The 11,375-nt window shown below is 38.2% G+C and overlaps 1 protein-coding gene and 1 long non-coding RNA gene across 3 annotated transcripts; one reads left to right on the forward strand and one right to left on the reverse strand.

Moving 5' to 3' along the window:
* Positions 1–324: 324 nt before the first annotated feature.
* Positions 325–11,132, reverse strand: tgm2l (transglutaminase 2, like). Of its 2 annotated transcripts, none has more exons than XM_026927460.3 (13): positions 10,947–11,132; positions 9,498–9,671; positions 8,186–8,416; positions 7,823–7,941; positions 6,306–6,434; positions 5,812–5,989; positions 5,443–5,581; positions 5,256–5,359; positions 4,019–4,261; positions 3,653–3,919; positions 3,050–3,210; positions 2,826–2,962; positions 325–1,167 (listed from the first exon to the last, which is right to left on the reverse strand). In XM_026927460.3, exons 1-13 carry the CDS (start codon positions 10,960–10,962, stop codon positions 1,005–1,007), a joined length of 2,061 nt encoding a protein of 686 aa, XP_026783261.2. In that variant the 5' UTR covers positions 10,963–11,132; the 3' UTR covers positions 325–1,004. The 2 variants fall into 2 exon arrangements, with proteins under 2 accessions (XP_026783261.2, XP_026783260.2); XM_026927459.3 differs by having other exon boundaries at positions 9,498–9,674.
* LOC128318498 (uncharacterized) lies at positions 1,349–5,959 on the forward strand. The gene is made up of 4 exons (XR_008301870.1): positions 1,349–1,834; positions 3,898–3,962; positions 4,100–4,266; positions 5,820–5,959. It is a non-coding gene; the product is annotated as an uncharacterized LOC128318498 (long non-coding RNA).
* Positions 11,133–11,375: the final 243 nt, after the last annotated feature.

Below are 11,375 nucleotides of genomic sequence, written 5' to 3' on the forward strand. Positions count from 1 at the left end.
GTCAAAGTCTCCAGAAGAACTGTGGCTGCTTCTGCAAGATGCTCAGTAACACTTACAGCTCATTTCCTTATAAAACTGCACAAATTGTACCTGAGACTACTATTTTTTTTTAAAGCAAAGGATCATCACACCAAATATTGACTCTGTTTCATTTATTACTGTTTACTGCTTTATAGTATTTTTTTAAATGTAGAAACATTTCATTTCATTATTTTTGAAGGCATCTTTGCTCTACAGCATTTCTTTGCATGTGCCTAAGACTTTTGCACAGTACTGTGTGTGTATATATATATATATATATATATATATATATATAATCACTCATAAACAAAAGATATAATACATTTCACACAAAATCACAATGAAACAATAAGATTACTATTCACTGCTCAGTCTTGATTTGTTGATGTGCAGTAAGCAGCAGAGCTCATGGACTATTGAGATTCATGCAGAATGCAATGAAACAGAATTTCAAATAATGTATGTTGTCCAGGGTATTATCAGTCATTGCTCAGGTTTTACTGATCTGTCTCTAGAATGTGTGTGTGTGTGTGTGTGTGTGTGTGTGTGTGAGAGAGAGAGAGAGAGAGAGAGAGAGACACACACAAATATTCCAAAACATTTTTTCTCTAAACAACATATTATGTAATGCTTATTGCTTTTTAATTAATTCACTTAATTCAAGCTTTCCCTATAAGTGAATATTTTATTTAAAAGCAAATTAAATCAAAGTTTTGTATTCCTAAAGGGCAAAGAATTGTCCAAAGATTACTTGTGCTTTATATACCAAAACAAATATCATTTTAGTTTTTAGCAAAAATTATAAAAGCTACAGGTATACTTAAGTGATAAAACAAAGACTGATAAAATGCAGATATTATAATAAGGAGAAGTCAGTATGTTCTCTTGTAGCTACTGTTTACTATTTACTCTGAAGCTGTTTACTACAAGCTTCTTCTAAAGCTTAATCAGTTGAATTGTATTGAGCGGTGTGTCTGAGTTGTTCAAGCATTGTCATATCTTTTCTTCTGAACAATTATAGTTGCTTCTCCCTTGACATCTCTCAGTCTATCTGCGTCAAAGTCAACCAGCAGCTTCCTCAGGCCAGCTCGAGTGGGTTTAAAGGAGAATTTCACTACAACATCCTGGCCAGGTCCAATATTACCACTGTTAAGAACAGAAAAGATAGATTAGATCATCTCAGACACAAAGATCTCACATAGTTTCTCAACAAATATCAATTCCATGAGCAGAGTCTTTACAAATACATGAAACCTTACATACTCCTTTCTACTGGAATCCATAGGCTAATCCAGGGATCATAATGATTGTGTGGGATAGTTTGGATAAACTGTAACAGCAACAAGTCTTTTCTTAATACTGAGCATCATTGAACACATGGATTTCTAGTGAAATTCATACAACAGATGTGACTTAAAGTCCACATGAATTAGCTTGAGAGCAGTGATTTGGTGAAGTTAGAGTGATGGCATGTTGAAGTGCTTGACACAACAGCCTCTAGTGTTGGAGATACACCACACTCCCTCCTAATCAAAACAAACCGACAGTAGCTTAGCAAACTAGCTAAGTATGGGGGGAGAAAAGCAAGTTTAACAAGAACTTTTTGTTTTTTTTTTTTTACTCTGCAGGATTTCTCACCGCCACCTTCACCCATGCCTGTTGACTTTAACAAGTATGATATCCTAGATGACAAGATTTCATGTGTTTTTGGAGTCAAGCCATATATGTTTGAGCTGAGATCAACCACCAACGGCACCGATGGTGACAAAGAGCTTCAGGGTCATCATCGGGAGGCATCTGACACATCTGAATGGTAAAATAATACACTGTATGTCCAAATGTATGTGGACACCTTACCATCACACCTAGATGAAAAGCCCTGTTCTGTGGGCTCGAGCTCTTCCACCCCAACCATGGCAAAACATGTCTTTATAGACCTTGCTTTGTGCACAGGGGCACTGTCATGCTGGAACAGGTTTGGACTAATCCCCTTAGCTCTAGTGAAGGGAAATCGTAACGCTACAGCATACAAAGACATTCTAGACAATTGTGTGCTTCCAACTTTGTGGCGATAGTTTGAGGAAGGCCCACTTACTGTAGGGTGTGATAGTCAGGTGTCCACATACTTTTAGCCATATTACTAACTTTCTATTACTACCTATTACTGATGGAGGAGCCCCAACAGTGTAAGAATGAATCATGTTCTTGATCAGTCTAATGTAGCACATGCCGACATTGAACAACCCCAAATTGGTAAAACACTCACCCTAAAATGTGCCTCTAAGAAATGAATAAATAACCAACTACAACCATTTTTTCCTCAAACAAGGGATGGCTGGAAAAGGTAATATTGTGAGGGAAGACACACAGCCAAAGATTCCTTGACAAACCATTTTGCTGCAACCAAAGTGCTACTGTAGAGCAAGACCCACCTCCAGCAGAGAGCATTTAATTGGGCAAATACATGACTTGTACAGGATTCATCAAAAAATATTCAATCATTTTCCTGAAAATAATGAACTATATATATATTTTTTTTTAATTTTTCATTCCTGTAACATTCAGGACATTTCGTTTGTTGGGGGGATGGAGAAGTCATTGTCGTTATAATGTGGTGAAATGTGGTACGCAAAGAATAAAGGCTGATGGCTTGTAGCCACCGGTTCACTTTCCATGTGCTCCAATCTACTTAGTATCCATATTCTAAACACTATATTCCTACTATAAATTAGGTTGGTAATAGATATATAAAAACATTTGTAAAAAAAAAAAAAAGAACTCAGAGATGACAAGCTTATACATACGGAGCCTGGATCTCCTGTGCTCCTGTTAGCCCCGCCCCCTCCACTGTAAACACCCCTCTTGTCAGAGTGATAGGCAGTGGGTTGGTGAAGGAGATGAGTGCTGTCAGCTTACGTGATACCATTGCTTCTCCAATCATCTGAAATATTACATTGAGATTGAGAACTCTACTCATATAGTAGGTCAGTATTTACTGAACTGAATCAGTGCCATGTTTTTTTGTTACCTTTATGTGGAGCTTGGGCATTTTTAAGGGGATGTTGACCTCTTGCATGATGGCATTTTGCTCGCTGCTAGCTTGGAGGAGTGCTCTGACTCTGATCAGGTGATGCTCTGATACACATGCTCCATAATGATCATACCGAAGCCTCAGCACTTCTTTATGAGCTAATGGTAAATGACAGAGTAAAAGAAATTATTGAACACAAAAAATGTCACATACCTACAATAATAATTCTCAATTGATGGACAACTCTGTTCCTTTTGTAAACCCTTAATGATCCTCTTTTACTCTTTGTCTTTCCTTTGCACCCCCACTCCTTTTTAATTCATTCCTTACCTATTTAATCTTACTGAAGTTAACTATGACATGAAGCATTTTCTTTTCAACATACTGACATATTGGCAAAGAGTTTTGCAATTATGCTTCCTAGTTTGTCCTGATGTACTCTCCTGTGTAATTAGTGTATTGTGTCACTTTTCTTTCACTGGATCTGCACGTTTGCATGCTGATCAGGTCTTACATTCGTCACACTGTTTGCAGTAACTGTACACAATAGTCTCTGTATTAGTATGGGAGGATGATTCAGATCTACTTGACTTTACCTACCTTTCTGTGCTGGCACTGTGAGTTTGGCAGTCTTCCTCTGACACTCTCCCAGATGGAGACTGTTGTATGTGACAGCATTAGACGTGACCGTAAGCTGAGCAGGTGTGTCTTCTCCTCCAACATTATGCACCTCCACAATTACATCAAAGTCTGTTCCATGAATGGCCTGGGCATGCTTGATAGACAGCTCAAGCTTGCCATGCTGTCCATTTTTCCTTACCACTTGTTTCCCTGCCTTTTCGTAGACCTTTCGCTCCATTATGGAACCTGATGAAGAAGAATGGATGACTAGCACGTAGTATTTGCAGAGGTGAGCTATTATCTAGAATGCACAGTGATAAATCACAGATAAGTTGAGTAAAATACCTTCAGGGTATTTGTAGTTAGCAGTAATGTCTTCCCTGTAGTCTCCATACACACTTTTAGTGCTGATATTTCTTCCTACAGTCGTGCTGTTCACCGACACTCGTGTTCTTTCCCCATTTGGATGAATAATCCAGTAGACCATGTCTGCGTTCACCTCGGAGAACACAAACGGTGCATCATATTTTATCCCCACCTCACCTTCTCTCACTGCCTTCACCGGACATGGCCCACAACAGTATACACCTACAGTGAGTAAAAAAACATGATCTTTGTATAATGTTTTCTGCTCTACTATGTTCCACTCGTTAGTAGTAATGTTAATGATTTAGGATGAACTACCAAAGGCATACTGTGACATACTTGTGATTGACTTCTTACTAATTGGATCACATTCAACAGAATTTCATTGATTATTGATATTGTTCTTTAGATTAGGAGTTATAGATGTCTACCGGCTGGCTGAGTTGCCCATTTAAGGTAATAGTAGAAGTGCCTATTGAGCACAATGGACCAGTAGTATGACCACAAATGTAATGAATTTTGATTGTAAACTTTTCCAAGTGCTTATATATCATATAAAATTATAATCAAATATTTTTAGGCATTTAGTCTCCCACCACACTATACAGCTCGACACCATGAGTGTAAATGTCTATAAGATATATCACCTTCTATAAGACTATCACCTCTATAAAAAACAAGCAAACAAATACAACAAAATAAAATATGCTACATATCCTACACACTTAGTTGGAAACTTCTATTCTACATATTTTAATAAAAAGCTCACGAAAGTTGAGCTGACTGACAGAATGCAGTGAACTCCTGCTAAGTCCCTTCAGTTTAGCGACTAAGTGACCATGCGGTAACACATTTTAACACAACTGAAACATTAATACAGGGACATAAATGTAATATTATACCTTCATAATGTCAAGAGTGGAAAGTCAGAAGGAAGGTATGTGTTTTATCGTTTTACTAACTTTTGACATTTTAGCTTGATGAATAAGGAGTAGCACTGGTGATATCAATGTCTGATTTTCATGCCAATTTCAAAGCTGTATTTCAAAAACTGAAAATACCCCCTTGTGGATATATTATGTAAAAAAAAAAAAAAAACTTATTTTAATGCCTTGAGATAAAGGGAAAAGTTGAAGATGAATTTATGAACACTATATATTGGAATTAAAATGAAAATGTGTGTAACTGTGTGGTTGAGCTGCCTGTTAAATATTACCATCACTCCTTTCCTGAGGGGTTGGGTCAAGTACTTGCCATCCATCATAATCTTTTGGGAGGTCCTCTCTGCTCATCCAGGACTCCACCCAACAATGGAAATTCCTGAAAAAATAGAAAACACATCAGACACATTAAGAGTATCTAAGACTGGAAGGATTCAGTGTACCATAGAGCATGAACTTTACCAGATCATGTCATTCCTTCCCTCAGATACACTCTCCAGCCGTTCATTAAACAGGCAATCCACATTGATGTTACCATCGGTGTCATGGGCTGAGCTGTAATTTGTGACACATCGAGTTGGAATGCCCAAACAGCGAAGAACTGCAGAGGTCAAAAGATAAGCAGTGAAACCTGATACATTAGAACCATCAGTATACATATTGACTGGATTGTAATATTTTTATCAATGACTGGAACCCTCAGCATTTTGTGCAGGCAATAGAGTGTGAGACCAGTTTTTGCAATCTAGTGATATTCGCTCAACAAAATAAGGTAAAGGCTATGAGATCAGCAAACAAAACAGGCTTAGATCTCGTAATTTTTTTCTTTACCTGTGCAGGCTACAGCGGAGAAAACCCAACACTGGCCATAACGCACCCGCTGAGCTCCTCCCTCACTCCAGCGTCTCAGGATGGGAACACTGCCAGTCCAGCGTGTAGGGGACACACCATCGCTGTACTCACCATCCCAGCGCCCAAATATCACTCCACGGTCATCATTTGCATTTACCTGCCAGTCACAAACACATGCATTTGTCCAGTTAAACCTTTGCCCTCAGTGATACTGTCTGATGTTTTCTTGGCTCACAGTGTTATTCTCTGACATTTCTGACCTATAATAATATAGTGTGAATTGAATGTGTATGTATAGTTTTTTCAAGATTATAGACAACATTAACATTTTCGTTCACAGCCATGTTATCTTGTTATAGTGCATTGTCAATGTTTTGACTGTGCCTCTTCTTGAGGAAGCTGTATCTAAAGAAGAACTAGATGATCAAAACGGAGAGAAATAAATTTATGGGACACCCAGACCTTTGCCTTACCATTGCAGTAATTGTCCTACTAACGTACACAGGGTCTGCTCTTTTAGTGATATCCATCTCAGAGTTTTTCAAGGCAGCAGGAGAGTTATCCAGTACCTCAAAGCAGATGTTCATCACACCTTTTTCAAACTAGACAGAGAGAATACAACAGTTATAAAATTCACATCTGTTCACCTCCTGGCCTCTTTGGCAGAAAAGTGAAACTATTTTTTTTTAAATAAAGTTTTCTGCCAATTTAGTCAGGGCCATTTCCCACCTTCTGGCTAAGACATGGATCATAAAATATGTTTTGAGGAGACTGTAACTGCCCTTATCCATATTAGGGATGTAACTATATATGAAATCATTATTCTGAATGAACAGATAATATGGCATCTGATTGAAACTAATGCTTTTTGCTTTCATATGGCTGTGAGTAAGTGAAGCTTGCAGGCCAAACAAAGCCCACAAACATGCAGTGCTGCACGATTAATCATTTGTTCATGGTCATGGTCATAGTGGTTTAAATTAAGCTACTAGTTTGTTTATATTATGGGAAACAGAACTAACTGACCCTGTGGCCAAAAGCCAAGAGTGCACAGATCCTTGCTGTCTAGGTGGGAGGGATGGCAAACTCTCTGCCCTGTCAATCACAGCAACAATCGTGGACTTCTGTGAGCTCATGTATGTGGAAGAGGGCAGATATCTCTTTCCTCAGAGTGTATTACACTGCTCTGTGACACAGCATGAGCAAGATTTAGAAAATGTGCAGTTGGCTGGCTTCATGTGTCATAAGCCTCTTCCAGTTTAGGCCACACCCACTTTGTGTTTAAATCAAATACATATATGATATATGGAGCATTAAATGGACACAGATACATATATCAATAGTGGTATTGGGTTATGAGGTGCATGGCATGGACATGGCATTGCCAGGATTTTAATGAAAAGACAAACACTTTACTATTGAACCAATAGTAATAGTTACAAGCCTGAAACCAAAACATCTTTGGCAAGCAGCAGTTGTAGCCTATCACTATAGGCACAAAACGGAGACAATTTTTCTATATTCTTCACCTTTTTCTATATGTTTATTTTGCCTTTGCTTGCCCTTCCTGTCTTTACTGGCCTAACTGAGAATTTCTCACACATCTTGAGCAGAAACGCTTGACATCCAGGCAGAAAGACTGCCCAGGCTGACCAGCCCCCTGTGTCTCTCTTGGCACACAGCTGCTACAATTCACACACTCCACCATCTAACTGCTGAGTCTGACCACAGATTCCAACAGCATAAACCACCCATATATCCATCTTTCCTGTCAGCTGTCCTAGCCCATGACAGTATCTCTGTGAGAACTATGAACTTCCAGTTCATTCAACCCGAGAGCTTCAGAGAACTAGCACACTAATAATTTTAACTTCTTGCCTAACTTGACCCTTACTGTCTGTGCATGTGTACTTTTTTTAATCTGTTTCTGAGGACAAAAGTCCCCTACTGTTAAAGAAGATCATACTGATGTTGTGGAGGAAAGTGTTACCTGTCCAAAGTTCCAGGGCAGAGTCGAGATTTGGTCCCATGAGCCCTGGTACAGGATGCCATTCTCATTTAGGATGTACTCTTGTAGAAGCTCTTCATCAGGCAAATACACAGAGTCAGCTGCAGGGTTGAAACACAGTCAGTCAGACCTCAATGTTAATATATCCACTAAAGTGCTATTATCTCTTTACATATAATTTATTTGTGTGAGACGTTTTGGTAGTTCTAATATATCCAAACAGGATACACAGTCACTAATGTGATTTTATGTGATTACTAACATCATTATAATCAATCAATTAACAGTTGCAGAAGTTTGAAAACGATAATTGTGTGATTGAAAAGATGGAGAAATATTACACACCTTTACACCAGGGGTTGAAGAGCAGGAAAAAGGAATGAGGGGAGCTCTGCTCTAGGATGTGTCCCTCAGAAGAGAGCAAGAGCACAGTAACACTGTACTGACCCACAGGGGCATCGGCAGGGCTGTGGACCCTCAGCAACACCTCACTTTGAGCAGCCTGCTGACTGAACCACCATTTACCATGAGCTGCTCTCGAACCTGACACCCTCACAACCACCTCTCCCCGTGCACCTGTAGGGCACACACACACACACACGCATTTGTCTTACTGTCCTTGTGAAGACCCTCCACTGACATAATTATTAATGTGCGCACACGCACACACACACACACAAATGTGTATTTTGTTGATCTATGCATTATTGAAGCTAAATACAGTCATGCCCAGACCTTGAAGTTTTTCCATTTTAAAATAAAGGGGCAGGATTATATACAGAAAAATCCTTAATGAGGACCTGTTGTCCTACATTGTAATGACATTAGATAAGTACTTCTTACAGTATTGAATAAACTAATGCTGTTTCTGCAAATTATTAGTTCATTCTTTAAAAGGTAAAGGTTATCAAGAAACAGTTGTAATATCTGTACACTTGTAATATCTGTAAATTTGTTGAGTAATAACGTTAGTTCAGTAAGAACCAGTGGTGGCTCAGGCTCATGCACAAGGGCACTAAAAAGTAAAATATTAATTACTCTAAGTGACCAACATTTAAAAAAAAAAAAAAAAAGTTGCTATTTGTCAGATATAAGCCAGTGTTCCACTGATTTCCTGGCCTTGTTGCACAATAATGGGGCAGCATGTTCAGTGCCCCGTTTAGCTCCATAAAGTTATTACTGCAGCAAGTGCCCCACTGGGTTGATGAACATTTTCAGTGGAGGAGGAGCAGTGGACAAGACAGTAGCATTTTTTTTTATGTCAGATTGGGTTAGCTTAAAGTACTCCACAGCTGCCAAAATCTTGTTATATAGCAAATAATGGGAATTGAATTTCCATAAACGAAGACTATAGATGTAAACGACTATTCACTAGATAGTAGCCTATAGCAATTATTCAGTTGTGAAAGTCTCTCAACTTAATTTTGTTTGTTACATCATTATTAATGTTGTCTTGCCCCACCAAATTCTATAATCATGAGCAACTGCTGAAAAGTACTGTTCTCTAAGTTGAAGTATGCACACTATAAATTGTTCTACTATATCTTTAACACTCTCTATACTCTGAAGATTTTCGTTCTCTTCTCACTCCTCTTCCTCCATTCTACATCCATCCACAGCCATTCTAGCACTTGGTGTACTCGGTGTTTTTACTGACCCAGGTTGAGGACCAGAGTGAGCTGGTGGTTTGGAGGCAGTGGAGGGGAATCTGTACAATGCAGGAGCATAGAGAAGGGCTGTCCTCGACGCACAACCAGCCTCTCCGTGCCGATTTCTTCTGTGTGGTGAGCACGGTTATTCACTTTGCACTGCAGATCCACACCTCGAAATACTGCTGGAGGTAAAAAGTATGTGAGAGGTGTGAGGAACACATAGGCATTTAACAGGAATTCCAAAAGATATCTCATTGTAAAAGGACAGGATTGGTGTCCTTACATTCAAGTGTTTCATGTGTTACATTCATGTGCTCTAATTAAGTGGCAAAACACCAGACATCTTGACTTACTACCACATGCTAGTCAAAATGATCAGATGAGTGAAAACCCTCCAAAAAAATGTTCACACAGTGCTATTTTCTGGATGCAAATTTACTTATAATGGGTTATAAAAATAAAAATATTATAAAAATAATGGGTTCTTGCTGTGTCCTTGTGGAAAAAAATTCTAGACTGATTTTTTAAACTTTTCAAACTTTCTATATATTCAGTTTTCTTTCTATTTTTACATTGTATCATTAAACAGGAAAAATATGAATTTTGCTATGCGTTATGAAGGCTGTGTCAGTGTAAAAAAGAGAAATGTCGTAAGACAATGGATTTGGAGCCTTAACATTTTTGGAACTATATTATTTTGACTACAGAATAGCCGTCCTTTTGCCAAATCATATTGCGAGTGCCTTTAAACTTCATATATTTTTTTAGGACTTAACGAGAACAATAAAACTTTTACAAGCAGATATTGTTACCTCAGGGCTTTAAACCCACACCTCTTACTCTCTTAATTTGGAGATGTTTGACTACCATAAACTAGGGGCAGAGTAGAATATATGTAATAACAGTGTACACCACTGCAAAACCACTCAGCCCTTACACAGACCACTGAACTGAACAAACATATGTATTACGACCACAAGGATTTTATTACACTGGCATCACAAACTGCTATATTATGACTATAAAGCTACTGCCTCTCTAGATACGTCACTGGGTTTTGTTATTCATTTTGCAGATGTTTCTTATGAAGCGTTTAGGCATATTGCATTTGAGACAAAGTCCAGGCCAATTTGGGGTCCTGTAGCCAGTTTTGGTCACAGAGCTGATAATGCCAGTACTCTTCATTAAGTTTGCATTATTTAACGGATAATAATACTAATTATTTTGTGTTAGTTGTACTAATAGACTTCAGATTATTAAGTTCTTTAATTGGTTTACATTTGAAGAGAAAAAAACTATTTACTTATATTCATTTCACTATTTAGATAAAAATGTCCTTAGTAATTATTGTAAATTATGCTTTTCTCTACTATCATGTAGTATATATGTAATTTAGGATTTAAATTCAATTTAGGACAAGACTTCTCATCCATATGATCAGAAATGTTTCTTACCTTTGTGATTGGCCATTGTCAGACTTGTGTATTACTCCAGTCTATTACTCCAGTCAAAATTCTTATTGCAGTAATGCTTCTTTAAGTTCCACGCCACTGCCTAGAGAAGTCTTCTTCCCTTTAATGCATATACCTTCATCAGGACCCTGTATTTAAATAATGCACCAGAGCCCATCCCTCTGACACAATCTCTCCCTTTTTCTCCCTCTCACTTCTTGCCCTCTGTTTCAGTGCACACACATCCACACATACACTCCTTCATGGCCTCTGACATCACACACACATATAAAGAATGTGTGCCTGTATGTCTGTTGGTGTGTGTGTGTGTGTGTTTGTGTGTGCACATTAGTAAAAATTCGAGTAAATAGTTCTTTTCTGAAAGTGTTTACTTCAGTATATTTAAAATATCCAACGTCACCTGTTTGCTGG

The sequence above is a fragment of the Pangasianodon hypophthalmus genome, chromosome 6 (genome assembly GCF_027358585.1).
Source record: "Pangasianodon hypophthalmus isolate fPanHyp1 chromosome 6, fPanHyp1.pri, whole genome shotgun sequence".
NCBI classification, from domain to species: domain Eukaryota; kingdom Metazoa; phylum Chordata; class Actinopteri; order Siluriformes; family Pangasiidae; genus Pangasianodon; species Pangasianodon hypophthalmus.